Source organism: Molothrus ater, chromosome 5 (genome assembly GCF_012460135.2).
Source record: "Molothrus ater isolate BHLD 08-10-18 breed brown headed cowbird chromosome 5, BPBGC_Mater_1.1, whole genome shotgun sequence".
Lineage (NCBI taxonomy): Eukaryota > Metazoa > Chordata > Aves > Passeriformes > Icteridae > Molothrus > Molothrus ater.
Genome location: NC_050482.2, coordinates 40,992,232 through 41,020,226, shown reverse-complemented (window position 1 = coordinate 41,020,226; position 27,995 = coordinate 40,992,232). Strand labels below are relative to the sequence as shown.

The 27,995-nt window shown below is 36.1% G+C and overlaps 1 protein-coding gene across 1 annotated transcript; it reads left to right on the top strand.

The window, feature by feature from the left end:
• The first annotated feature begins 13 nt into the window (after window positions 1–13).
• TSPAN19 (tetraspanin 19) lies at window positions 14–26,146 on the top strand. The gene is given in 10 exon segments (XM_036401165.1): window positions 14–34; window positions 3,156–3,217; window positions 4,565–4,662; window positions 4,665–4,696; window positions 5,930–5,999; window positions 7,796–7,911; window positions 9,593–9,635; window positions 9,638–9,731; window positions 11,031–11,131; window positions 25,779–26,146. Coding segments are annotated over 10 exon segments (1,005 nt in total).
• Window positions 26,147–27,995: the final 1,849 nt, after the last annotated feature.

Below are 27,995 nucleotides of genomic sequence, written 5' to 3'. Positions count from 1 at the left end.
CCAGTGGCTCAGCATGGCCCTGCCAGTGCTACAGGTACGGAGCAAATAATAGGAGTTATAAAAAAAAATGTGAGAGAAAGGTCATATTCATAGTCATAGAATGGTTTGGGTTAGACAGAACCTTCAACATCATTTCTTCCACATGACCTGCCATGGGCAGGGACAACTTTCATTAGACCAGGTTGCTCAGTGCCCCATCCAGCCTGGCCTTGAACACAGGGATGGGGCACCCACAGCTTCTCTGGGCAACCTGTTTTCAAGCCTCACCACCCTCTGTGGTGTAAGGATTGTCTTTGTAGCATTTAACCTAAATCTGCCCTTTTCTAGCTTAAAACCTGTCCCCTTTGTCCTACCACTGCCTGCCTGTGTAAAAGTCCCTCGCTGGTTATTGAAAGCTGGAGAAAATGTCCAGTTGGACAATTAGAGACTAAATAGAATTCAGTCAAGGAAAAATTCCACAGATCAGGCAGGGTGCAGATAATGGTTTTGTGTGTTTACAGGGAGCACATCTAACCCGGAGTCTGATGAGGAATACCAAGATGCAAAAATAGGCATAATAAAAATTAAGAGCTGAAAGATAAGTTTAGGTTTTCCATAGAAAATGTGCAATTTGGGAGCAATGGGAAGGATCTGCCAAAAATTGTAGGGGTTTTCCCATCTGCTGTCATTAGAATAAGCTGAGTACCTTTTTGAAAGTTTTAGGAGCATTGAAGAAAAATTATTTGCTTCGAGGGCAACTGTTTACAGTTTTCTCACCAGTGTTATGGATAAGCATGATAATAATTATTAAAAAATGGAAATGTATCCATTTGAAATCCACCCTTTTATATAGTCATATCACTGCTGAACTTTTCACCATGATCAACTCTTTATTCACTGATTGAATGCACACTTAATGCTTCTTTTGTAGTGGAGTTATGCTGTGCACATACTGAATAAAAACTATATCCTGTCTTAGCAAAATAATTTGCAAATAAAAGAGACATTTCATAGAAATCATAGAAAGATTTCATTTAGTCAAATGAAATGAAAAATTGTCAAATCACTACTTACTCAACCCTAAGGCAAAACTTAACACTAACTCTTACCCTTGCCCTAACCCTAAACATAACCCCAACACTAACCCTAACAATAAAACCCCCATCCATATGGGTGGTCAAGTATGGAAAGAAGCAGGAGCAGCAATACTGAGGCCCTACTGGGACCACCTTGCCATTCCTGTTACAGCCATATTGTTCCTGGAGCTGTAGGCTCTTTGACTCACTCAACCCTAATCCTCACCCTAAACACTGCCCTAACCCTCAGAGTAACCCTAAAGTCCCAGTCCCCTTGGGTGCTTGATTTTAGAAAGAAGCAGGAGCAGCAATGTTGGGGCCATGCTGGGGTTGCCTTGGCATGCCATTTCCAGCCCTTGTGCTCCTAGAGCTGTAGGCTCTTTGACTCACTCAACACTAACCCTAACCCTGATCCCAATGACATCTTGGGACTGTGCAGACGTCCTCACTGCCACAGGTTACACAGATTGAAAGGTGTGGATTTATCAGCTGTGGCCCGTGCCCTGATGCCCTTGCAATGCCTTTTGGATTGCCAGCGTCCCTGCAGCTGTAGGCTCTGCAGCTCTCTGAACCCTCACACCAACCCTGAGTGTAGCTGCTTGCTGCTGCTGAGATCCCCATCACCAATGTTGGCACTGATTCCAAAACTGTAGAGTGAACAGAGCTGTGCTGTAGCTAAAATTCTTCATTTCACGAATTCGGAAATGAAGGGAAAGCAATTGCATGGCATGGAATGACAGGAAGTGCATCAAAATGAACCGAAAATTTCTAAAACCTGTTGCCTGTATCCAGAAAGTCAGGGCTAACCAACATAAGAAAACTTCTCTGTTCTAAGGATGTGGTTATGCTGGACTTCAGGAAGAAATATATCATCGATTGACCATTCTCTGTAAGGTAGGATGGAAATATTCAATACTGGTAAAGATTTTCTTGCGTAGAAACAATGCAATATAAAATGTAAGTTAATTTATAAGGATAATATTTTTAATTTTTAGGTAAATGTTTTAGGATGAACTGAATTATTATTAAAATTTCTCAGAATAAATCTTTGAAACCACATAGGTAACATAAGAGAGCTATTGCAGATTCCAGTTTTCATGTTGAATATATAACTCTTCAGGAGTTTTTTCCTAAAAAAATTGCATCACACCACTGTTTTGATACATTCTATTTTTGAAAACCAAGTAAAAGTTCAATGACTCTCAAAGGTAGTGAAACTTCTCCAGGGAAATTGAAAAGCCTGTTGCCTCATCCAGTCTATAGTTTTACAAGGTGCATTGTTGACCCCATTATTGACTCCACTCCACTGCAGAGCTGTTTGAGAAACTTACTACAGCTCTCTTTGTGCTGAAATCCAGCAGAAGAAGTTTTATAATCCAGGCATTGAGGATCTTGACAGGGTAGGCTAAGCTTGTGTTTGCTGAATATTTTCTTCTAAAAAACGTAATTTTATACACATGTAATGTGTTTTCTATCTAAAATAAGTTGTTAATGCAAGACAAATTTTGACTGCAGAAGCTTCACATTTGTCATCTCTTTGTTTCAGCTGGTATTCTTACTATTTAGTAAGTGCACTGAGAATAGAAGAACAAGTGTATGCCAGGCTACATAAATCTTGCCATATAAATCTTCCAAAATACATGCTGCTTCCAAATGTCTTTAGCAACTTAAAGTAAAAAAGACCAAAACCAAAAGCAAAACAGAACAAAAATGTGTGTGTACAGCGAAACAGAGGCAAAGGAGACTCTACAGCATCTTGATGCTCCTACTGCTGCTGTTAATTTTTTGTTCCATATATCTGAAAATACTCTTAAATTTATAAAATATTATCTGGAGAAACAAAGTTCCATTGTGATTTACAAGAGTACTTATATTTTTTTCATAATGAACTGAATATATGATAATACTTTCAGCTGTGATTCAAAATTGAAAACAAAAAAATGAAAATAAGAGATAAAAACCTGCTATTTAAATATCTTCAGTGGAATTTTCTTAGCACGAAATCTGTTTTCTCTCTCTTATTTAGCAGCTTTAAATTTTTTTTAGATGTTCTTAATTAAAAAAACAATCCTTCCCTTCCCCTGCCCCTCTTTCCATCAGGCTCTGCTTTTGGCTTTCAGTTTGTGGCTTTTATTTGACAGAAACGATTTCTTCAGTGTTTTTTTCTCAGTATAAATAGAACTATTCTTTTGTTTTAAATGATTGCAGAATGAAAATGCCCAATCCCTGGAAGTGTTCAAATCCAGGATGGAAGCAGATTTAAGCAACCTGGTTGAGGGGCAGGTGATCCTGCCCATGGCAGGGGTGTTGGAAGTAGAGGGTCTCTAATGTCCCTTCCAACCCAAACCATTTTATGGTTGTATGGCTCTGTGTAATCGACAGAAGACATAATGTATTTTTTTTCACAAGGTGGCAGTATTGGATTGAGCTGCATGGTTGTAAGGATTTTTTTTTTTTTTTTTTCCTCTGGAGTATGTTTTCCATCATTATGTGGTATGATTATCAAAACAGGAGAAAACATATTACTATATCTACAATTTAGATATTGTTATAATTTATGCAATTGATTTGTTTCTTTCTCTTGATGTACATATATTCACCTTGTAGATGAATCACTGAGAAATAAATCAGCTCTATTCATATTTTCTTTATATCATTTACCAGACTGCATTTGACCTGCATTTGATGAGATGATAGATCCTTTAGGTGAGGATTTGGGTTGGATGAATAAGAGTATGGCCTTTCCACATGGATCTTCCTTTTTCCCATAGTGTCTATCAATTTTTAATTTTTTTTTCTAAGAAAGGTAAGTTTTGGGTCACATAACAATAGATGTGCTCTTAAAGAGCAGAGTGCTTTGGCTGTGTTAAGTGACAGTTCCAAACTAATGGCATAGGAACCATCCAAGGCAGTAATTCTGGGAGAAAACTTCATTACTTTCATTACTTCCAGGTGGGCTGGAAGTAATGAAAGCACTGCTACTTTCCATATCGATGCAGAAATGGTTGGAATGCAGAGGAGAAAGTGTCCAGTCACAAAGAGGGAGGACAGCACTGAATCTTTAATTTATTGAGAAATACATTTCTGTCTCCCTGTAGGATCTGCACATGTATTCATAATTCTTGGCAAACAGAAAAGAAATCTGTTAACTTGATGAACTGTAATTGTTCACTGATTTCCTTGTCATTGGTTCACACTGTTCAATTGAGAATGTTCTGTTTACATCTCATATGCAATTACTGTTGCCTAAATTTATGAAAATCTTTCTTTTTCTTTCTGTGAATATAGGGAAGAAGAAGAAGAAGAAGAAGAAGAAGAAGAAGAAGAAGAAGAAGAAGAAGAAGAAGAAGAAGAAGAAGAAGAAGAAGAAGAAGACCCTTTTATAATTCTGTTATTTCCATCCTTTCCGTAATGGCGTTGCAAAGATATTTTTCTGGAATAAGTTGTGTAAGTGGAAGTCTCATAAAAATAAAAGGAAAACAAGTAACAGTACAAACGAACTGTGTTACAGTTTCTTCCCTCAAGAACTAGCCCATGACATATCTTTCTTGTATAAAGCTTGTCATTGGGTCTATTTTTACTGTTACATCAGCCATGGGAGTCCTTGGAGTGTTGTGGAAATCAATTGTCTGCTGGTTACAGTACGTGGAAATAAACCTCCAACTTTCTTGTAAAGTGAAAGAGAATTGTGTGTGCATGAAAAATATGATCCTGTCTTGGTGTGATTTCCACATTCAAATTTGTTGATAGCAAGACATATTTATCTAAAGTCCTGGCTCAAATGAATTCTCAATACCACTGAAGATCTTTCCATATCACTGCATGAAAGTTTTCAATGACCAAATACTTGCAGTATAATGCAGAAAAGATTTTAACCACTGTATTTATTAGCATAGATGTTTTTAAAGACTTAGTATATGTTGAAGACAAAGAAAAGCCTGGTCCAGAATATTGAAACTTGAAGGCAAAGATAGGTACAGTATGGCCACAATATTGAAACATCAAAGTATAATTAAAAAGCTGTTACCTATGTAGACTAAACTGAAGACTCTGTGTTTATATAAAATTCCTACTTTTTAAGGGAATAACACTTCTATTTCTGATAAATTGCATTGTAACTATACATTCTTATTATCATTTTGACACCATTTTCCCTTCATATTTTGTTTATTGTCCCTTTTTTGAGAGATCTGTTTTAGACTGTGTGAAGGCTGAAGCAGAGAACTGTGCTACTGATTAATTTGTTAAGCACTACAAATATGACTTTGCACAGCAAAGAGCAAAGCCCAGGTGCTACAACCAGGAAACTTCTTCCTTCTTCCTCCCTGCTACTGCCTAGGCATGTAGTGTGTACCTGACAATTTGTTAGGTGATGAAAGAAAAACATGTGTGTCATTTCCAACTTCCATGGAGCCATCTACTATCACAGTATCTAAATACTGTGGGTGAAAATTGGTTTTCACTGGAAATAAGCAAAATCAGCTATCTTTTTATTTTGCATCTTATAGATCAAAGGAGTTCTTAAATAAGCATGGGACTTAGGTACCATTGTCTTTCATACAGGAAATAAAGAAATAAAAATTTTCTTCAGTGAAGCACAGCCACTTAAAAACAGTTTTTGTTCTTCACTTCAAAGACAGTTATGGCTGTGTCTTTAAGCCCATCACAGTGAGTTGTTCTTTGCTTGAAATCTGCTTCTTAGACTATGATGTCACTTTGCACAGGTTTCCAGGAAAATAAATTCTTATTTTTGTTGAAATCACTGTAAATAATAGTCATGAAGGATTGTACACGAGGTTCTGGAATTTTTTACTCTATTGCTCACTTATTCAAAATAATGTTTATACATAGCTTGGCTTTGTGCATTTTTTCAGTATATGAGTTTTCAAATCCTGGTATTTGTAATGCAGGTGGCAATATTGGTGCTAATAATGATGAAAAAAGAAATATGTAAATAAATTATGTGGGACTGCTGATAACTTAAAGTTTGTTTGTGCAATTAATTAAAACATGTCTAATAGTCAGTTCTCACTGTAAACTGTATTGCCATTTGATTGAAGCTGACTACTTTACATGTTGACCAGGAATACTAGAACATGTGAAAAACATAATTTGAGGAATTCAGCATGGTTCAATATAGTAAATGGCAGTGCATGGAAATATATTTCCAATTTCTCCCCTGCAAAAAAACCACACCCTTCCTATTCAGGAATGTGGAATCAGCAGTGGAAGGGACAGCTTTATTTCTCGTTGAGGGATTACCCAGGAAGTCCTTCTGTCCTGGGTATCTGCAGGCATGGGAGGAAGTATTAGATGCTGAGCTGTGTCTGTTAGAAGGTGACAGCAGTTGTCCCCTGTGCAATTGATAGTAGGACTTACTGGTATCATAGCAGACAAAATATACCAATGAACGATTAACTTTATTGCTTGAACTTGTATTTTAGGTACAAGCAGAGACCTAATCTAAGGAACATGTATCTTCAATTGGAACAACAGCAAACCACAATAAATACCTACATAGCTGTTGTCTCTAGTAACTATTCCACTCTGAAACTTCATCCAGTCATTTATTTTCCTACATATAACAACTGCAATAGCTTGAGTAGTTCTCACAGTGTTATGTGGAAAGTAATCTGTACTGAATCAATACCCTTGGCCACTTTTCTATTCCGTCATTTCAAAAGTTACAGTTCCAGTGACAGTGTTTTCAAAAGGTTCATGTGGTTCTCCAAAGGCTGCTGCTATTCAGGCAGAGTACAGCACAAATAAATTACTTTTAGTCCTTCTGTATAATCAAATTTCTTTATCAAATGTTGATTTCTAATGATGGAATCATACCTGTTTTATATAATGGTTTTATATTTTGGAAGATTTAAACTGTCAGGAACAATGCATCTGGAGTCAGCTATTTGTGCTAGAAAAATTGATTGAAAAATTGAAGTTAAATTTATTTTATATCAACTGTAATTACACTTGATCTCAACTTTTATTAAGTGTTGCTGAAGTATAATGATGGTTACATCATCATTAACTGTGAAAGCTTTTGAGTTTTCTTCTTAGGACAGCTATAGCAAGGAAAATGAGTTGGAGATTTTAATTCTTTCATTTCTTTGTAATGAGACCTTTTAGTGGCCTAGGATTTCTCCTCTGCATACATTCCCTGCTACAGTCTCTCTAGTCAGACTCTTTATGATGAGCTTGCCCATTTCACTTACTGCTGAAGGTGTATTTTATCAGTCTCAGCAAAGATGCATAATCTAGGGCAAATATGAGCTGATCATTCCCCCAGCCTATGGTAAAACATGTCCTGGCCAGATTCTGTGGGACTTACAAAAGTTTGTGTCACAGTAGGTCCAGAATTTTTGGTTTCTGCTTATTATTATATGGCACTGTGCTTATTAAAAGTAAGTATGAGAAGTAGGATTTAGTATTTCAGGACAGATCAGGTGGAACTAAAGTGTTTCCTAGCCCTCCTGGCTCCAGTTGGGCAAATCATCTTGTGCCTGCCTGTGCTGTGTATGGGATTTGGTTGCTTCATTTATCCTTCCCTTTGGCATTACAATTTTCCTATGAGTGCAATGGCTATGAGGTGTCTTGGTTCATGTTTGGCAAATTGATTAGAGTGCTGCTGCTTGCAAGTAATCTTTGAAGAAGCCTGAATATCAATAAAAGATCAAGGATTGTAGTCTCCATCCACACCCTTATCAATATGAATATATCAAGTGCTATAAATATTTATTAACAGGTTCAAAATCAATGGAACAACAGAATTGATGATTTTATTTCTGAATATAGGAATAAGAGTCTGACTGAGCAGGAATCTGTGTGGAACATTCTGAGTGCTATGCAGCATGATGTGAGGGAAAACCCCCACAGAATATGACCTCTAAAAATACTGCATTCACCAGAAATGTGTATATCAATCAGAACTTATTAAAAAAATCTCATTTAGTAAAGGATTAATTTTTCAAGATCTGCTGCTATTATCTGATGTGGGTTGGCAGATTCCTTGCTGTTATATGGGTCATTAAGCTCTTGAAGAACTCCTCATTTCATGTAGGAACAGAGGGTTCTGGTCACTGAAACCTGAAAAAATTCCTGCAGCTGAAAAAGTTTATGGAAGTCCTGCTATTTTTACAGTGCTAGAATCCATAAAACACTTGATCTGCTTAGGTCTCAAGGCTGATGTGAACCAAGCAGAGATGTTATGAGGTCAAAATAGAGCTCCTCCTGTGACAAAATTTCAATAGGTTTTGCACTGAGACTCTCAGAAATAGTGCTTGAGGCCTAAAATGAGCTTGCAAATTATCACTTTCAATAGACATACTTAGGTATTACTCAAAATATTTCCTGTGGCCTGGCAGCAGGTAATTCGTTTACTTCTTTAGAAAAGTCTTTTAAAACATTTGGATGGTGTCAATTATATTGGAAGTAGTTAGGAATGTTTTTGACCAGTGATCTGTTATCCACCTTTGAAATTTATTCTGTATTATGAGCTTTTAATTACGAACACTACAGTTTAACAGCTTAATATGGTTTAAAATGCTTCTATGGATCCCTTAATATGACTTCTTCCAGGGCTGAGTTACATTATTTTTAATGAGTACTGAAGATAATTGATGATTCCAGATAACTCACACAGCATATAGGTCTAGTCTCAAGATTACAAATGCATTTGCAATGTATTTTTAAAATCTGTTCTTTGAAGATCCATTCATTGCATTCATGATTTCTCAAGTGATTAGTGGTGACCCCATTATGTCAATGGTGCAGCTAGACTATGCGCTGGTGTTCTTGACTGCAGTTTTATTGGAGTGTGGTAGGAGCACAGACTCACCACCTACCCAGCTACTGGAATCATTGGCATTTGCCAGGACAAAGACAAAAAACATGAAGACCATCAATAGTATTTTATATATTATTGGTGATATTTAATGAACTGCTTAAAGATGGTGACTATTTTAACTAAAACCATGGAGTTGTTGAAATGGAATATCTATACAGGGAAAGGACACCTTTTGCCAAGTTATCTAATTTTCAAAATTTAGAAGCAGTAGATCTTGAACTGACCCTTTAAAACATGAAAATGACATGTTGTTTTTTAGCATCTCTGAGCTAAAATATGGAAGATTTTCATTCCACAAAACAATTCAAGTAACTCTGAAGATTCATCCTGATTCAGAATGAGAATTTCCTGGAATTTTCTATATGAAAAGAATTCCATTCTCCAATCTTTTTCATAGTTTAGTTTGCTTTTGTTTTACTGGTATTGAAGTAGGTAGGTTATTGGGAAGAGCTAGCTGATAATTATTTGAACACTGCATAGTGTTTGCATTGTCCTCCAAGTTTGAGCTACATGTTGAAGACAGATCAATTGCTACTAAAATGAGTTGGAAAAAGGATATTGCTAAAGATCTCAGAGGGGAGAATTTTGGCCAATTAAAAGCAACAAAGGAATAAATATATATTCTCTGAATTTGGTCCATATTGAAGTATCTAGATCCAAGTTTCTTGTTTTTATTTTATTTCTGTTGTAGATAAAATGCTGTGGAAGTTGCAATGCCACACAGCAGAAAAAGAACTAAACAAAAATAATACTCAATTCCCATGTCCATGCACAAATTACAACCTAAAGAAATGGTTTTGTGATGTCCCAAGGGATTCAATATACAGTGTGGTAAGAAATAAAAAAAATGTCTTGAAGAATGTAACTTTTGTTACTAACTAGACTTTAGAAAAAGAAGTACAAAACATATTTTCCTTCAAGATGTGGCTTGCAAATGGCAAAATTTTAACAATATTCATTGTTTTGTCTCTGGTCACTTGGAAGCCTTGGTTTTTACTTGTTAGCTGTCAGTCATGTAGGCAGTTCTAAATTAAGGATGATCTAAATAGAACAGGAGTTGTGCCTGATCAATATCACAGGGAAATTTAGAAGTGGTTTAAGAAGTATCTTGGCATAAACCCATGCTGTGCAAATCAATGATGACAATGGAAAGTGGCAGTATATAAAGAGTACACAGCGCAGTATATTAAGAGAATACAGTGCATTTTCCACTTGTAATTGTGGGCAATGTCTCCACAGGTTTGTATTATTTGTTTCCAGAGCAGTTCCAATACTTTACAGGATAAGTGGAATGAGAAAGACACTGAAATATGATGTGTTTTGTGAGACCAGTCCATGTGAGCATTTATGCATCTTAATATCAAGGGACCAGTTTGCATAGGACCACCTGGTATCACCAGCTGAGCTGGAGCAAAGTGATACATATTTTCCTCTTCTGAAAACCATGCAGAGTTAGGAGGACCAGCCAATGAGGACAAAAATGCAGAGGGCAGTTGTTGCTTCCTGACAAAGCAGAACAGTAAATAATGGGAAGTTGTCCAATGACATCTGCTCTTGTCTAGTTTTGATCATCAGTTCTGAATTCCCACCTGTTTCTACAAACCCTTGTCATTATTTAAAAAATCACTTCTAAGTATAGAAAACATTTATGTATATGTTTTATTGTATTTGTACCTATTTTAATCTATATAATAATTTGACAATTGTTTTAAAAATCAATATAACTTGAAACATACTCATATACATTTCAGGATGCATAATTCATAACAATCAATGAAAATTTGTAAATATAATTTTCAGCATTTACTTGTAAGTTAATCTCTCAGTTAAACACACACAAAGCAGAATCTGTTTTGATTAAGTCAGTTCTGGAACATTTCCATGCAAAAATGTCAAATTTTCTTATGAACAATCAGCTTAGTTCAGATAATTTAAATAACAATATAGCTAATATTCTCCAGTAAACATTACTGATGTATTTGCTTTCTGGCAAGTAAATACCAGAACACATCATACCATACAGAAAGGCTCTATTCTATACATTTTAAAAGTATGTTCTTATTAAGATGCAATATAAGTTCCAAAACTGACATGATTTTTCTTTACATCCCTTTTTATGTACTTGCCTAAGGATGTGAAGAACATTTAAACACGTAGTTTGGAAACAATGTTCTTACCTTAATCAACATTACTATCAGCCTCCTAACCACACAGGTAAGACTGCTTTTAAGTAAAAAAAAACCACAAAATGCTGGTATTTTTACTGGGATTAAAAATCAATCCAGTGCCATTTGGTTTTGACATGCTCTACAAATTTTTATAATATTTCCATCAATTTTAATTAGAAGAAAGATCAAGCACTGTTTACCAACAATCTGCCATACATTCAAACACTATCAGAAATTATGTTGTCCAAAGCCTGTAAAATGAAGTGATTGACCAGGCTTCTGAAAGCAAACAGCATTTTAAGGCCAGGAAGTGGTTAAAGAGTATGTAAAATCTCTGCACCAAAAGACCTAAAAGACCTCTTTTGTCCTCAGTACAGAACCTACTCCATGAGTGTACTAAATCAAACAAGACAAAACAAAGAAATCTCTTCTCCCACATCTATGAGAAAATTTTCTTTGACAAAAACCACAGCTTTCAATATCAGAACAAAATCACATGAATAATGGCAAAAAGAGTTGATTGTTCACTCTACAGATACCCTGAAGGTAGGCAGAAGGCAGGAAGAAGGATTTTTAATAATATCTAAAATTGCGAGGTTGGATATGAAATCAGTGCATTTTTACTCAGACAATTAAAAGCATGGCCTATTTAACCTCCTCCATATGTCTAGCTTCCTACAGATGTATGTAGTAAGAATATTCAGGCTATGAAGTGAGGCAGTTCAATAATGAAAAAGTTTCTTTTTCATACTCACCTAATCCTCACTAGCACAGATCATGACTGTCTCATGATCCTCAATTTACTATCACTGACACATTCTTGTCAGATGGCAAAGATCTATTATCCCCGTTCAAGAGCTAAGACCAAGAATCCTAGAATCATTTAGTTTGGGAAAGACCTTTAAGATCATTGAATTCAACCATGTTTGGATTCATAGGGTAGTGAAACCTTTAATAATACTGAATTATGTGTCACTTGAAATAGATTTCAAGATACTTCTGTGAATGTGGACCCAAGTGACTTGCTGGAGGTCACACAGCAAGTCTGTACTGATACAGAAAATTCAGCTTGTGTCTTTGGACATTGTGATCATTCTCCTTTATATCCTCTGCATTGTTATTCATAGGAGCCCAGCTGGCAGTCAGTTTGGCTCACTCATGAGTGAGTTTGAACACTTTCTTTGCTGTTTTTATCTCACCCTTTTTCCTTTCCCAGATTTTTTTGATTGCACTCACAGGCTATCTAAAAAAGCCAGGAAGACTAATATTTGGCCAAATGGATCATGAACTCTCCTGAGCATTGCTGTGGTGCAATAATTCTCTGATCCATTGTTATGACAGTCTCATAGTGGAATTACTTCCACTAAAATTTGGATTAATCTTTACTTGTTGTAGTCATGATAATATTAACATTTTGGCTTTAATATGTTTGAATTTTGCTCATGCCTATGGCTATGGTAGTATGCTACACAATATTTTGTGTTAAAGTTTGAAGTGCTATGTTATTCACTAGCTGGTTAACAAATCTTCCTGATTAGCTCAATATTAGTTTCTTGAATGCCTGGATCAACTTGTTCAAAGTGATGTAAATAGTACTGCATAGTACATTGCACTTTGAAACAGAAGGAGCCTTTTATCAGATTTGGTCAAGAAAAAAATTTACTAAATGTTGCTTCCTTAGGCCTTTGCTTTTCTTTCCAGTCCTTCTGTGTTTTGTTCTTATCTGTTGTGTAATTTAATCTCACGAAATTTCACTGAGTCTTATAAATATTGGAGTCCTCAGGTCTTTTCCAAGGAGTGTTGTTGTTGACATCTTTTTTTTTACTCAGTGTCTCTTACCAATAATTCAATCAAATGGATTTAGTGGTTCAGAGTGGAGTGGTCTTGAAACCATAAAACATTTTTTATCCTCTGATCAATGAGGTGACCTGAAACATCTTGGGAACAGAGGAAGGTGTAGTATTGCAAGCATACACGGTAGCATTTTTTTTATTTTTTCTCTAAAACTTCCTTTCAGTAATCAATTTTCTGACCCTTATAAATTTGGTATCTTCTTTTTACTTAGAATGAGAATAATTCCACTTCGAGTGCTAGCTGTGGGCTGATTTTTTTACTTAGAGAATATCAAATTCAAAGGAGTACCTCCTTCCCTTCAAGAGTTACATTTTGGGAAGTATACAATACTTCAGTCACTGTGAAGCAGCTTCTGCAAATGTACAAATACTTCTATTCAGTCCACATGGGAGGGTTCTTCACTATTCTAGCACAGTCAATTACATCCAAATCTAATAATTACCTATCCATGTCTCACTGGTTTGTTACACTTAAAATAATTAATCATGTCCCTTGTTTCAAAAGGGTATTGAGGATGAGATTACCTGGCTAAGTGCAGCCATGTAAAGCTGGACAAGTATTCTAGTGCATGTGAAGTGCAAGGTACTCCTGTAGAGTAGCAATTAATCCTTTTTCCTAGGTAAATAGTACAGAATGATATCCTCTTAGAAGTACCATTATTCTGCTGCTTCGAGTGGGAGCCTACTTGCCCTAAATTACAGCTTTTACAACTTAAAATGGTTAACAGTAAATGAACTGGATTCCACTTTGATAATATATAGTCAGGAATTCAGAAATTCCCAAATAAAGTTACACGTGAAATTTGCATTTGTCCCTAATGTATCTTTATTCTAGAATGTTTGTGAATTATGTGCTCACATATTGGCTTTTCACAGTAGGCTGAAATACAAATTCGTTATAAATGCACTGGAGTTTGTACACAAATATTGTCTTAGGATGGACTGAAGTGACTTCTAGAGTTCTAAGGAAAAACTTGGCATGCTCAAATGAGAGAAGAATGTATGTGTGTACATATATTCTGTATGTAAGGAAATGCTGCACAATACCTGATAAGACCTGTATAACAATTAAAAATTCATAATTGGTGCTAAAATCTCCAGCAAGCCCACAAACTAGACAATAGAAAAAAGTGTGTGTGCAAGAAAATTATATATAAAATTGTCAGTACTGCCACATATACTGCTGATGCTTATGAGGAATAACTATAAAACATCACTTTAAATGTAAAATTTAGTAAAAAAGGAATAAAATTTGTAGGATGGAAAGCTAATTATTCTTGTTAGTGTTTTGAGATACAAAAATGGAAAAAAGCATTTGTTTGCCAATTTATGCAATTGTGATAGGTAGCCACTAGAGGACACAGGGAGCTTAAGAATAATGCAGGTGATAGACAAAAATAAGATTTGCAGAATGCCAGAAATACACACTTTATACATAGTTCACACTTAAAAACATATTGAATAATTCTGAAGCTAGTAGCCACATGGTACTGTATAACAGAGAAAACTATTTTGAAAGACTGTGCTTCAAAGGAATGGCATGGGGAACAACTCTCAGTAGCTGTGTTAAAGCTCTGTAAGCTAATGAGTGGATCCAATTCAGCTAATTAAGAAGCTATGTCACTAAAATTAGGAGATATCCTTAAAGGAATTATTAGTACAAGTGAGCAGGTAGAAATCATAACTTCATAAATGCTCTATACAAAGTAAAGAGAGAAAACAGAGACTGTGGTTGCACAGCCACTTTCCTTTGGCTTAAAAGCACTCTTCTGCTGCAGAGTGGTCCTACTGCCTTCAAGACCTGGCTGGGCACTGGCACTTGTAGCCATGCAGATCTGTGAGGTACTGATCCAAGGCTCTGATGGGTCAAAAAAATAATCCTGCAATAAAGTAGCGATTTATTTAATTTTTTTTTGTTTTGGTTACTTATTTTGGGTTTGGATTCTGTAGTTTGTTTGCTTGTTTGTTGCTTGGTTGGTTTGTTGGGTCAATGTAAAATATATATACTTATATACATACTTGCTCAGTGTAAAATAAATATACATTGCAGGGATCTGAATTTTTGTTCATCCTCTCTGTACATAGTGTGTTCTAAATCCTATCCTAAAATTAGAGACCCTCTGGTTTTCTTAATATCTGCCCCATCTTGTTATATGCCTGGGTGCACAATGGTTAATCTTCAGTAAAAGAGCACTGAATCTTACTCTCAGTGCACTCTCAGTGTCTCATGACTTGAAATTTTAAGATGGTTTAAACCTTTTGAGGATAATGAGACTGAAATTTCACACGTTGTCTATCTCTGTAATTGGTTCTCCAGTTTTTATAACATTAGATAATATAAGGTAATGGGATCAGTGTCAGCATCACATCAAATAAATAGTCATGGTGTTCACTGTGACTAATGTTTGCAGAATTCTCCTGGGGGCCTAAGAAGAGTTCAGGTGGCTCTGAATAAATCCTAAACTGCTCTTTTTAGACTTGGATTTTTGTAGGGCTACAGGTTCAAGCTAGCTGACATGGAGCAATGTAGCAGGCACTTTAAAACTGCGTGGTCACTGAAGCTCTGAAAAAAATTTTGGACAAGTTAGGCACAAATTAACTATATGCCTGTCTACATGGCTAGGCAGCCCTAGAAAAACAGTGGTGTGAGTGCCACCTGGTTATTTTGTTTTCATATTCTGAAAGAAATAGAAATTGTAGTTATTTGTTTTGCAATTATATTGCTCATACTGCTCAGTTCCTGAGGGAACAGAATCTGCAGTTCCCACAGGACATTTGTAATTTGTGTTTGGTACTTTTCCAAAGCTAATGTAATCAATGTCAGTTCTGTGAATGTCATGTGTGTGTTCAGAATGGGAAGCTCCCAAAACACTGTCGATAGAGCTACTTCAGCATAAAAGTCATGGGGAAGAGGTGAAGAGGTTTACATATTTTAAATACTAGTTTGATGTAGAACATGTTGGCTGATTTCAGGTATGACATCCAAGAATTTGAGCATAAGAACTCAAAAGAACAGGACAGATCAAAGACATAATTTGTCTAGGATGACTCTTTGTAATGAAAATTTGAAACCACTTTTTATTATATGAATACTAATAGTAGGAAAACTATTATGCACTAACAGAAAAAACCCCAAAACCAAAACAAACAAAAAATCCTCCCCCCCAAAAATAAACAAAACTAACCAAAAAAAAACCAAACAACAAAGCAACAAAAACAAAAAACCAAAACCCTAACCCATAAAAGGAATACCTAGCATCAAAATACAAAGGAGAAAAGTAAGATGAGAAAATGAGAACAGCTTTTTTTTAATAAGTCAAGCTTGCTAGATCTTTCAAGAATCACTAGCCAAGCTCTCATTCTCCATTCTTATAAAAAGATCTGGAATTCCAAGAGGAGTACAGTAAATAATACCCCTTTTGCTTTAACAGATGTGGTGACATTAACATATGATCTCAGTGATCTAATGATGTTTCAAAATAAAAGGTGACCTTTGTTTCTTTAAAGAACATTCTTAAGCCTCAATTATGCTAAATACAAATGCAGACAGTCTTGTATAATGCTTTGATCACACAACTCATGGCATTTATTCCTTATGACAATAAGGTGATTAGAATATCAGATCTGTATATTCATATTTTTAAAAAAATCTCCCCAGCTAGATTCCCATTATGTAGTGATGGGAATAGTACATGTTTACAGTTCAATTTTTCCAAGCTTGAACTATTTTAAACAAAATTAAATTTGTTTTACGTTGAATTAAATAAAGAGTTTCTAAAGATTTAATGTCAATATTTCCTGATCAACCAGATAAAGCATTTAAATATTGTGAAAAGACAGGATTTTTTTTCCCCCTGAAACTTACTGGAATTTATGGCTCCAGAAATGACCACCTAAAATATTTTCGTGAATAAAAATCAGTGTCCTTATGTGCTGGCAGTCAACATCATAAATTATTGGGAAGTAACTGCAAAATTAGTGTACATTTATCTAAAGGCAATTACATTCTGGTGTGACCAGAGATTATGAAGTGTAGGGCAAACTTAAAGGGCTTCCCAGGGCAGGTAAAAGTCATGACAGCTTTGGAGGAACAGGTTGCTAATATTAGGCATTTATGATGTCCATGGGAAGTGAGAGAAGTGTAGTGAGGCAAGTGTCCTCTTTTTGTTGAGTGTAGAATGAAGAATATAATGTTGTGCCAAATGTCTGGATGGTGCACCCCCAACCTCTTCACTCTATGAAATAAATGCCAGTGGTTTACACTTTTTTGAGACTTAGAATCACAGTGTAATTGAATTGTTTCTATTGGAAAAAACCTTTAGATCACTGAGTCTCATCATTAACCAAGTACTGCCAAGTCCACCACTAAACCATATCCCCAGGTGCAACATCTACATGTGTTTTATATAATTCTAGGTTTGGTGACTCAGCCACTTCCCTAGACAGTCTACCTAGTACCACATAGATCTCTGCCTGTACTTCCACGCTTCCCCAGTATTGCAGAAGTCACAAGTTTACTGTCTGGCTCTCTGTCCTATTTTAATAGAGATTGCACATGTTGGCATTAAGTATTGAAGTCTTGTACAACACATGATTCTTAGACACGATGTTATTTGTAAACACCATGAATTGAGAATGAGTGTATGATCCTGGACAACATTATTCTAGTCTGACTATCAATGGCAACACTCCTCTATTTGAATGGCTACACTTAAATTAGTTATGGTTCTTCAAAGTCTCCAGCACACCTTAGCATGCATTGCTTCATTTAATAGCTACAGTTTCAGGAAAAAAAAAAAAAGCAGAATGTAAATGAAGAATTTCTTAATGGTTCTTGAGTCTGAACAAAATTCAGATTAAATTATTTGATCAGCATGGCTGTTACAACCTTCAGTACCTCACCTCCAATATCCCTGAGCTGGTACCTCTTCTCATGTCACATCCATCATGCTCTTATTTATAAATAGTTCCCTTCATCAGTCACTAGCAGAGTGATATTTCATATGTTTGTGTGGATTAGATACACTTTTAATATTTCTGTGACAACATCCTTTACTAGTTCAGACACAGGTACATATAAATCATCAACAAGCTCAGAGGAATGGAATAAAAATATTTGGTAATATCCCTACATTCACTGCAGGAAGTAAAAACAACAAGAAGTAAAGTTGAAATTTTCCTAGCCTCAATCTTGCAAGCATTTTGCTAGTCCTAAACAAGCCTAGTTGTAGCTTTTCTTGTGCTTAGTCATTGTGACCATTTCTTGTCTGGATCAAGCCTTATGTTTCTAATGAAGGGTGTGTTTACATTGCAGCCCTTCCTCTAGGGGACTGCTAGTCAGTCATCCATGTTCATTACTCCAGCAAGAGCATTAAGATTGTCAAACCTTTCAGACCTTCCTCTGGTAAATACGTTTGAGAGTGGTGACAGATGCTCAAGTTCTAGGGAAGGAATGACAGATGGGCACTCAGGCAAGGATGTATCTGCCTGTCCCTGCCTGCCCACTTGTGCCCACATGCCCTCACACCATCACTGCAGGCTCTGCAAGCAGGTCTCCTGTTCCTAAGGCATGGCACTGAAAAGTCAGACTGTTAGCACACCTCCATATGCTGCCCTGTACTTCTGCATGATGTGATTCCCACACTCATCACACTGGTGATGACTGCATGGCAGCAGCTTGAAATAGCCACAATATTTTGCTTTACCAGAAAGGAAACTATTCTTTTTCATTACTTCTGAAAGATAGCTGTGTGCACTAATAGTTTTCAAATCCTCAACATAGCCCTGGTAAGTTAAATATCCTGTGAAATTTACAATAGCTAAGGGTCTAAATAATATATTAGAAAGTAGTTATATTTTAGAGAAACTAAAATTAATGATTTAAAAGCAAGTAACAGAGTCACTGGTATTCTCTTTACGAAGTGCTGAGTCATGTCACTCTAAGGATCATAGATTTCTCAGTGATTCTTTCTTCAGTGCCCTAGCTGAAAACCTCCAAGTGGTGATATTTTTTCTGCACATACTTATTATGTTTTACAGAAATAATAATCACAAATGCAAAAATCTAAGAACAAACATATTTAGTATGTTGGCATGACTCTGCAAACAAGAAAAGAAACACTGCAGTATTTCTCCATATTTGTTTACATCCTTTTCAACTTCCTCTCCTACTAAAACATATTAAGTGCGTCACGAATATATAAAAAAATATTTTTCACATAATGCTGTACTTGGCTCATTTGCATTGCATGCATTTCATTGGGTCCTTTACAGCCCTAAAAGCCAAAGAGGTATTTCTCAGAAGAGAAAGGCCAGGTTTTTCTCTTCTTCACCCAAGTTCACACACATCTTACTCCATCACATTTAGTGGCATTCCTAAGATGGAAAATAGTGTGAGCAAGGACAAACCTGGAATCAGAAAGCTCTCTTTCTCCAGCTTTCTTTTTTATTTTTAGAGACAAGAGATCTCTAATAAACTGAAGATAGGTATTCCCTTTGCTGCCTTCACGAGATGATTATTTGTTCATGGTCATATTGAGATGAGACAATATTTCCTATAAAATACCTCATGTAATATACTTAATGGGTTATGTATATATAGGATGAACTATTGTGAGGATTATGATAATTGTAAATTGAAAGGAGACATTAAAAAAAGCTTAAAAATCTAAACTAAACTGAAAAAGTTATTTGAGACCACTAGTGAATCTAGATTCAGAAATAAACTATTGAAAGCAGCTTTGAAGTGCTGCACTGAGGACAATAGACAGAGACTCAGAAATTCTAGGTTTGAGGTTTTTTCTGCCATTGACATACTAGGTCACTGTTGGCAAATCTTTTCATCTCTTATTGTTGCAAAGCCCCCAGATGGAAAAAGAACACTTCTTCTTTGTCTTCACATGACTTATTTGCTTGAAATGTTATGTCTTTTGGATTTATGGCTTGCTTTTTAACTCTGTATACTTGTTTAGTGGTCTTTGTTGGGAGTCACTGGGCACTACTATAATAAATAGAAGTTTCACTGTTGTCCAAAAGGCAACTTGGGTCAGGTTATCCAATGGTAAACGTCAAAATTCACATGCAAGGATCACAATAAAGTAATTTATAAAATTGAAATGAAGCTGCCTAAAATCCAGCAAGCTGTATCTGCTCCTGTCAGCAATAATCAGTGCTTCTCCTCTCTTGTAGGGAGAAAGGTGTTCAGCTCTTTTTTTCAATCCAGTTAAATCCAGATAAAGGCCAGACAGCTTCATCCACAGATTTGCACAAAGTTTATACCATCAATAGTAATTCTAAAAAGGCACAAGTTTGGATAGCATTTCTGTTTATATTAACAAGGTATTGCTACCAAATGTATTTTATTGCTGTTCTGTTTGGGTAAATTATTGTAGACATTTTTATTAGCATCAGGCACAGAAAAACAAGCAGTTAAATGAAGGCACAGAAAATAAAATACTTCTTCTGAGATATCTACTGCCAGATATAGTGCACTGGAGAAAATGCTGAGATAATGTTATGGTTCCTGTTTGGAATGTCTAGGTTTTTTAGCTGTCTGGCTGTTTATTTTTGCTTTGTCCTGTTAAAGCGCCTCTAAAGAACTTTTTCAGTAGAGATTATTAATTTCAGTATCCCTGAGATATTGCTGAGAGAGTATTCTGGTGAAAGAGATCATCTGGATGTTTAACTAACCTAGGCACAGATCTGAAAAACTGAACTCTAAGTAAGACTTGTGACCTTATGTTTCATAGAAATTATTAAATCTTTTTACAAAGTTCACCTCAAGTATGGGGGAACTGGGTCACCTAGCTGCCTAAAATGCAATTTTAAAAGATTTTCATAGCTAATTAAATTTACAGAAATTTTCTAGACAACAGCTGTGTCATGAGAACTCCTCTGGAAGTATGAACACTGACAAACTGGGAAATTCTTTCATATATACTTCTTTCTATCATATTCTTTCATAACCCTATTAAAATTATTCCATAAATTGTGGTCAGATTTGGTTCAAGTCAGAAAAGCTTTGACACTATTTTTGAAGTTCTCTGGATGTTTTTTCTTAATTTTTAAAGTTTTTTTTTTCCTCCACAGCCAGAAAAACACATGATCCCAGAAATACCCTCACACAAACAATTACTTTCCTGCCCTTATCTTGTTATCCTCCTTTTTCATGAAGGAAATAGAAAGCTGCAGCTCAACTCTGCCATTTTTGAGAAAGAAATTGCAAACACTTTTTTTTTTTTTTGCTTTCTACTTATCTAATACAAGGTGAAGATAAACAAGCACTCAACTAAGAAACATAGGAACTGGAATCCTGCTGAAATTTTATTGCTAAAGCCTGCTTATTGCCACAATCTCAGGTCTAAGACTTGTAGAGTTAATGGAGTCCTATAAGCTCACTCAGGTACTTTTTACCTCGCTTACTTGAGTGTGCCAAGTGGTACGTTAGCACAAATATTTCCCAAATCAAAGTTGTGTTAATATTATATTTCTTAGCTCTGTACCTTCAGCTTCTTTACTGTAATTCATGGCATGACTGGGTTTTAATTATTTTTTAAATTCTTATGCTTAGGAAATGGAGACATCTATTTTTAACTTTTTCACCCAAAATCTTTATTTTGCCTTTTGACATTTAAATGCACTTAAGCATGTGGTTCCATAGAAAAAAAAAAATAAACGTGTTTAACCTACAAACTTTTACTTTGTGCAAAATGAAAGAAAACATCTGTGAAATCTGTGTGAAGTAGAGTTTCCAAATGTGAGAAAAGTCATCAGCCAGCAACTAACTCAACAGGACAGTTTATTGAGCTGTGCTGGAAGGTCAGCCCTGCTAGGCACTCAATAGTCATCTACTAAGACCAAACTTGCAGACAAATTGTAAATACACATAACAAAAAAAAATTTCCCTGCACTCCCTGATGACTATCAACTGTATTTCTGAGAGTGTAAATTATGTCTGTAAGATCACACACAGAGACCCAGGCCACGGGTACATTATGCAAGAAACTGCAGCTGGCAGAGTGCAGCAAGCAACGTGGCAGCAAGAGCAAGCAGGTTTGAACATGGAGTGAAGAAGCAAAAGACTCAGACCATCCCTATGAAAGTCTGTTTCTTAACCTACACCTTAATGGTAGGGAAAGGAATTATAACCCAAATCTAATGATTTAGAATTTATACTTAATCTACTTGGCCATGATTGCAGGCCAATACTGTACAGGGGAGGGTGTGTTCCTAAAAGCAGAGAAATTTGCCTATGACACAAAAATGAGGTACTGGACTGTTTCATGGCATTAATGAAAAAATATTTTATGTGGTTTCTAATGAGTTTTAACCTGTTCAGATAACATCATATAATAGTTTGACATATCTTGTAATTGTCTTCAGTAATTATAAACCAGCCTTAAGGGCAGCTGACTAACAGCATCTCCCAATGATTTTCTTGCATCAGCAGCTACAGAAACACATTGAAACTCCAGGATGAGAAGGTCAACTCCATTGAAATAAATGAGACAACATTCAACCCAGGCTTCATGTTTAACAGAGAAGTATCTATAAGATTTTGTTCTAACTTAAAGTAATTTTCCCAAACAGGACCATTTCTCTTCCGTGCTCTGTAATGCAGAGGCTTAAGATTCCTGCATGATTTCTATTTACATGGATGACTCGCCACAGTGCTGTTGATTCTTTGCCATTAAAGGCACCTTAAGGAATTTAAGCTTTGCTAGATATCACTTGGCAATGTATTTGCACTATACCTGTCCTATGCACAGAAACAAGATTGAGTGTCTGCTACATTTTGTTGAACCTGAATAGATGACTTACCTCTGCAGTGAGGCCTTTGGATTCTGACATTCATAAATGACTGATGGAAAAATCTGATAACAGTGAACAAGATTTTTCTCCCACAAAATGCTTAGACATTAAACCTGAATGTTTCATTTATCTCTGGATATCTACTGAAAAATTTTAGATCCTCAAGGTCTCTTAAATATTGAATAATAAGCTGAATTTCTCCCAGAAGTTCTGATAAACCCCCAATGTGTTTGTAAAACACATTTGAATCACATCTGCATGGACATTTTTCTCTGTATCACACAGAGTGTGATATACACACACAGTCCTGCCGCAGTCCTGGATTCTACTCACCATCAGATCAGAGGTCAACAAGAAATTTCCTCATGTTTAGGAGATGAGGATAAAAATTTATGCTTAACTAAGAACATAAAAGGTAAGGACATAAATAGTTGAGTGGGGAATCATGGACTTAATTTAGTGGGGGAAAAGTTCTGCTTTTGATTTCAGTAGTGTTACATATCTTCAGTAGATTCAAAACAAGTAAAAATCCAGAAATTTTGCCATTTCATGGAGACAAATCCTGAGATGTAAAACTAAAAACAAAATTATGAAAATACCTAACATCAACTTTCATCTACATCAACATCTATACATTTATTTCCAAATCATTTAGAAGACCAAAACAAATATTTGATTGATTTTTGAAGGTCAAATAGGAGGCTCATAGCTTTACTAGCTGATGCTACTCTTATTCTTCAAAGAATGAATGCCATTCTCCTATTACTACATTTTCTGCATGTTTTTAAATGGTATTTAAGGAGCCTCTTCATATCTATACATGTACTAGCTTGATAAGGCTTAATTTAAATTAAAATATTTTCAGTTTAAAAGAAATAGGATATATAATTTATTTTTTAAAATACAATAGCCATACCAGCTAAATATATCCAATAACAAACATGTTATAAGACATTGTTACACAATGGTTCAGGAAATCATTTAATATTTGACAATGTTAATAGTTGCAAGTAACAGAAAAGTGGTGTTCTTTTGAACAGATAAAGAAATAACCAAACTTACAGGAGTGTCCGTGTACCCTCAGGTTAACATGATAATCCAAACTTTAAACAGATAGAATCTATAGCAAAAGTTAATATCAGGAAAAATAGCAAGCATAAGCAGTATAGAAAACCAAAGCTATGGGTCTGGAAAATCCTTCTTGCTTTCATTTGTTGAACTGTGACTTACAAGGTGCATCCAAGCTCAGATTGTTGCTCTTCTCTAACCTTGACCAGAATTCACCAGGGATGTCTTGTACATTAGCCTGGCTCAACCCAGTCAGTTAAGAAGTTAATTGGTTAACTCTCATGGATCATGTGGGACACCATACAAGGACATTTTTGGGTGCATTTACACAGTTATCCAGCACAGGAAGAACTTTTGGGCCCTTGCATTTGGATATGGTGGAGACAGGACCAGGAAATGGAGCTCTGCAAAAATGGTACAGAGAAAAGCAGTGAGGTTGTGGCTCTGGGGTTTTTTTGCACCAAAGAAGCAACTTTCTCCTTTCTCTTCTTTGCTTTCCCTCTTACTATGACAGAATGGCATCTGAAAAGGAAGGGAAGAAATAATGTCAGACTCAGAGTTAGGGACATACAAGCAAGTGCAACAGAATTCAAATAGGGGAAGAGAAGGATAAAAAGAATAAACATTCTCATTTTCAGCTGAAGAAGTTTGAGCACCTTGAATGGCTAATTTTGTATTTTCTCTTTATGACTGAAAGGAGGAGAAGAGCAGCAGCAGTTCTTTATGCATTTGAATACACAGATGTGGTGCATACTTCTGGAATAAGACACCGCAGTAGGTGGAAGCAAGTAAGTAGGTGCAACAGCCTTCCCTTGTCTCCTGCTTGTGCACCCCGAATATTGTGTCATTTTGTTACAGAGCATTGCTATTCCAAAGGTGGAGGTGAAGTTTGCCCTCTTGCACACACTTGGAAACTTCATGTGTGGCAGGCAGGGCCCAGATGCAGCTGGAGGATTGGTAGGTTATAAGACAACCCTCAGGCAAGCCAGTCTAAATGCTCAAACCACTGAATTATCACCACCTACAGCAGGATTTTGGAAGGCAGGAACAACCTCTGTTTCATCTTTGACAGAAGGACAGAGTTAACAACATTTAGGAAAGGATTCAGAAACATTGTCTCCCAAGAGAAAGAAAGCACATTTTGATAGTGTTAATTAAGGTAAAAAATAGCCACTCAGCTTCCCAACTTTGGCCATTTCACTTTCCTGCATGGTGTTTTTAAGACTTCCCTGTGAGGGGTTACCGTTTTGAGTAACAAAATTTGAGTTGCAAATGTTAACTTTGCAGTTTTTTATCTGTAGAATGAGTCTAAGGAAAAGTTATAGACTTGTTTAGTTTCTGAAGCAGGAGCTGTTCCTGTAAAGATAAGAAGGCAGTAATGCTCAATAGTTTGAAGAATCTCTGACTAAACCATATTCTCTGCCTCTGCTCATATTTTAAAGGTAGCCTCCATTTTAGGAAATCTGTACTCACTTGACACCAGGAAAAGAAGTTGAACCTTACTTTGGTCCTGCAAGGCAGATAACGCTGGGTCTGGGAGATAATGGGAGCATTATACCTCTGTCTCCCTTGTTCTGCTGATGCAGCTGATCAGGAAGTGGGTAGGTGGCAAGAGAGGTTAATTTTGCTGTCTCCAAGAATATAAAATCATGAGTGAGGCCTGAAGATATCATTTGTCTGACTTGATGCTCACATGATTTATATTAAAAAAAAAGTTTAAATTCTCACCTTATCATGAATTTTTGGAGAAAAAACTTAAAAAGTAGAAAATAAATGAAGTTTGCAATAAGGTATGGGAACCATGGACCAACAGGCTGCCAACCAAACTAAAATGTCTAGAAAAGGGGACAATTTGTCCCTGCCACATTGATGTCTCAGAAAAGGGGAGAAGTGGAAAGATATGGATGTAACTATTACAGGAAATTCTGCAAAATCAAAAGAAAAATCTGTTTTCATAACAAGCTGTTTTCATTACAAGCTAGCTCGCTGGTGCTCACCCCTGTGCTCAGCCATGAGCTCTTGCCCCATGGCTACAGCACAGGAAACAGGTCAGGTATCATTGTCTTCATGCTGGAGTTCCTGAGGCGTTGGCAGCTGTGCCATGGTTTGCTGCACATGCCTGAGCTTAGAGCAGACCCAGCAGAGAACACGACGTGGAATCTGGGACCAACACAATTCCTGCTCCCCTTCCGAGTCTGTCCCCTACACTGTCCCCATCGGCTGCAGCAGGGAGCAGAGCACCAAAACACATCTGCTTCTGTAAGCCAGAGCAGAGCAGATGAAGATGTATGCCCCATTCTCTGCTACCTTATGTATCAGAGTAATCACTTCCAGCAGCACAACTGAACAGATTGCATTTTAAATCAGTGAATTAAGTTTGTGGTAGAATTTGCATATTCTTTTTATTATGTGTTTTCCCCCATATTTACAGGAAAAATATATAAGAAAGTATTATTCATTATCCTAATTACAAAAGTATTTTGAATCAATTACTAAAAAAAAAAAAATTTAGTGGAAAAATTTCCTTTTCCTAATGAAAGCTTTCTTAAACCAGCACTTTCAGATTGCCTTATTTTAAATAAAACTATTCTCTCTGAAAGATGCAGACATTTCTCTGAGTATTTTCAAAATACAAAAAAAAATTTACAATATCACTTTGTTGCATAAACAAATGAATGCAGATATTTTTTTGCAGGGAGTGGAAGTATATCCAACAACGTATACTATCAATTGCCTTTTCATCCCTAGAAGACTATTGGATTTGACCTCATGAGTTCGTGCTTTGAAACCACAGGAAGACATGATCCTTAGTCCAAAGATGAATATTTCAATGGTAGCTTGGCTGCTGCTGTATCTTAAAACACTTCTCAGAAATTGTAGAAATGTATCAGAATGGTGTCATAAGATAAAATAGTAGGGCTGGCATTGGAAAGGCCAGTGGTCACAAGCCAGTAGTAAAAGAGCAGGTAATCAAAAGAATTGTAAGAGACACTGACTGAGAAGAAAGCAGAAATTTTCAGTTACTACACTGACTACTCTTTCAGCACAGCAGTTGCAAAAATGGCAGGGAAAAAGTCAAGGCACTTCCATAGCTTGATGGCTGTGTCTGGGATAAGTGTTTGAGATTCCTCCTGCAACATTAGAGCAGCATGAAGTACAGAACTTGAAAGCATGTCTGCTGAGGATATTTTCAGCTGAAATAAAGCTACTGCTTAAGAAAACAGAAGTTAGTCAACAGGAGGCTCAGAAGTGCCAATTTCAATCAGAAATACTACTTTCAAATACAATTTGCAGCTCTTGCATGGTGAGAAGTGATTCTCACCAGGTGAACTTGTCAGGTCATCCATAAATAAAACAGCATCTTATGCAGTCCTGATTTCTAATCAGACATAACACCTTTCTGAAGACTTGAGTTTGAATTCTGACAACATTTATGGATAAACTATGTTTTTAAAAACTAACTGCTTTATAATAGATTATATATTTTACAATGAAAATAATGTTTATAAAAAATATTTCTATGTTTCTTCTACTGTTACTCCAAAGGGATTTCAGAAATCCTTTCCTTAAGAAAAAAAGTTCTAGGCATTCATACTTAATGTGTGAGTTCTTATGGAGGCATGCTTCCTTCTTTTGAAGCCATTTGAAAGTACCAAATATAAAAGTGAAACAGAAGCTTCAAAACATTTATATTCATAGAAATTGAACTTTTCTGAAAATACACAACTTTCACAGAGGAAAGTTTCTCCAAACTCTACATACACTCCTAAGTAGACACCAAAGAATCCAATTCTCATACAAAATTACACAGGAAAATTGGCTCCATAATTTCTGACTCAGATAAAATATTAAGACCTACTACAAAACCATCAAAAATGTTTTTTGTTTCTCCCTTTCTCCACCACCACCAAGCAGTTTTTATGCAACATCAAAATCTGAAAAATAGTGCAGACTAAATGTGGGTAGCAACTTTACTACTTGGGAGTGATGGAAGTAGCTAAAGAAGTAGCTGGACATAAAAAGAGCACAAAAAGTACTCTATAGAACACTTACAATAAGAAATTTAACTTCCTTGAGCAATAAATACTCTACATATGTCATCAGCTAACTTAGTGAGGGTGCTTTCAAACTTACTATCCAGATAATTTATGGAGATGTTGAATAGGGTGGGGGCAAGTGTTGATCCCTGTGGGAC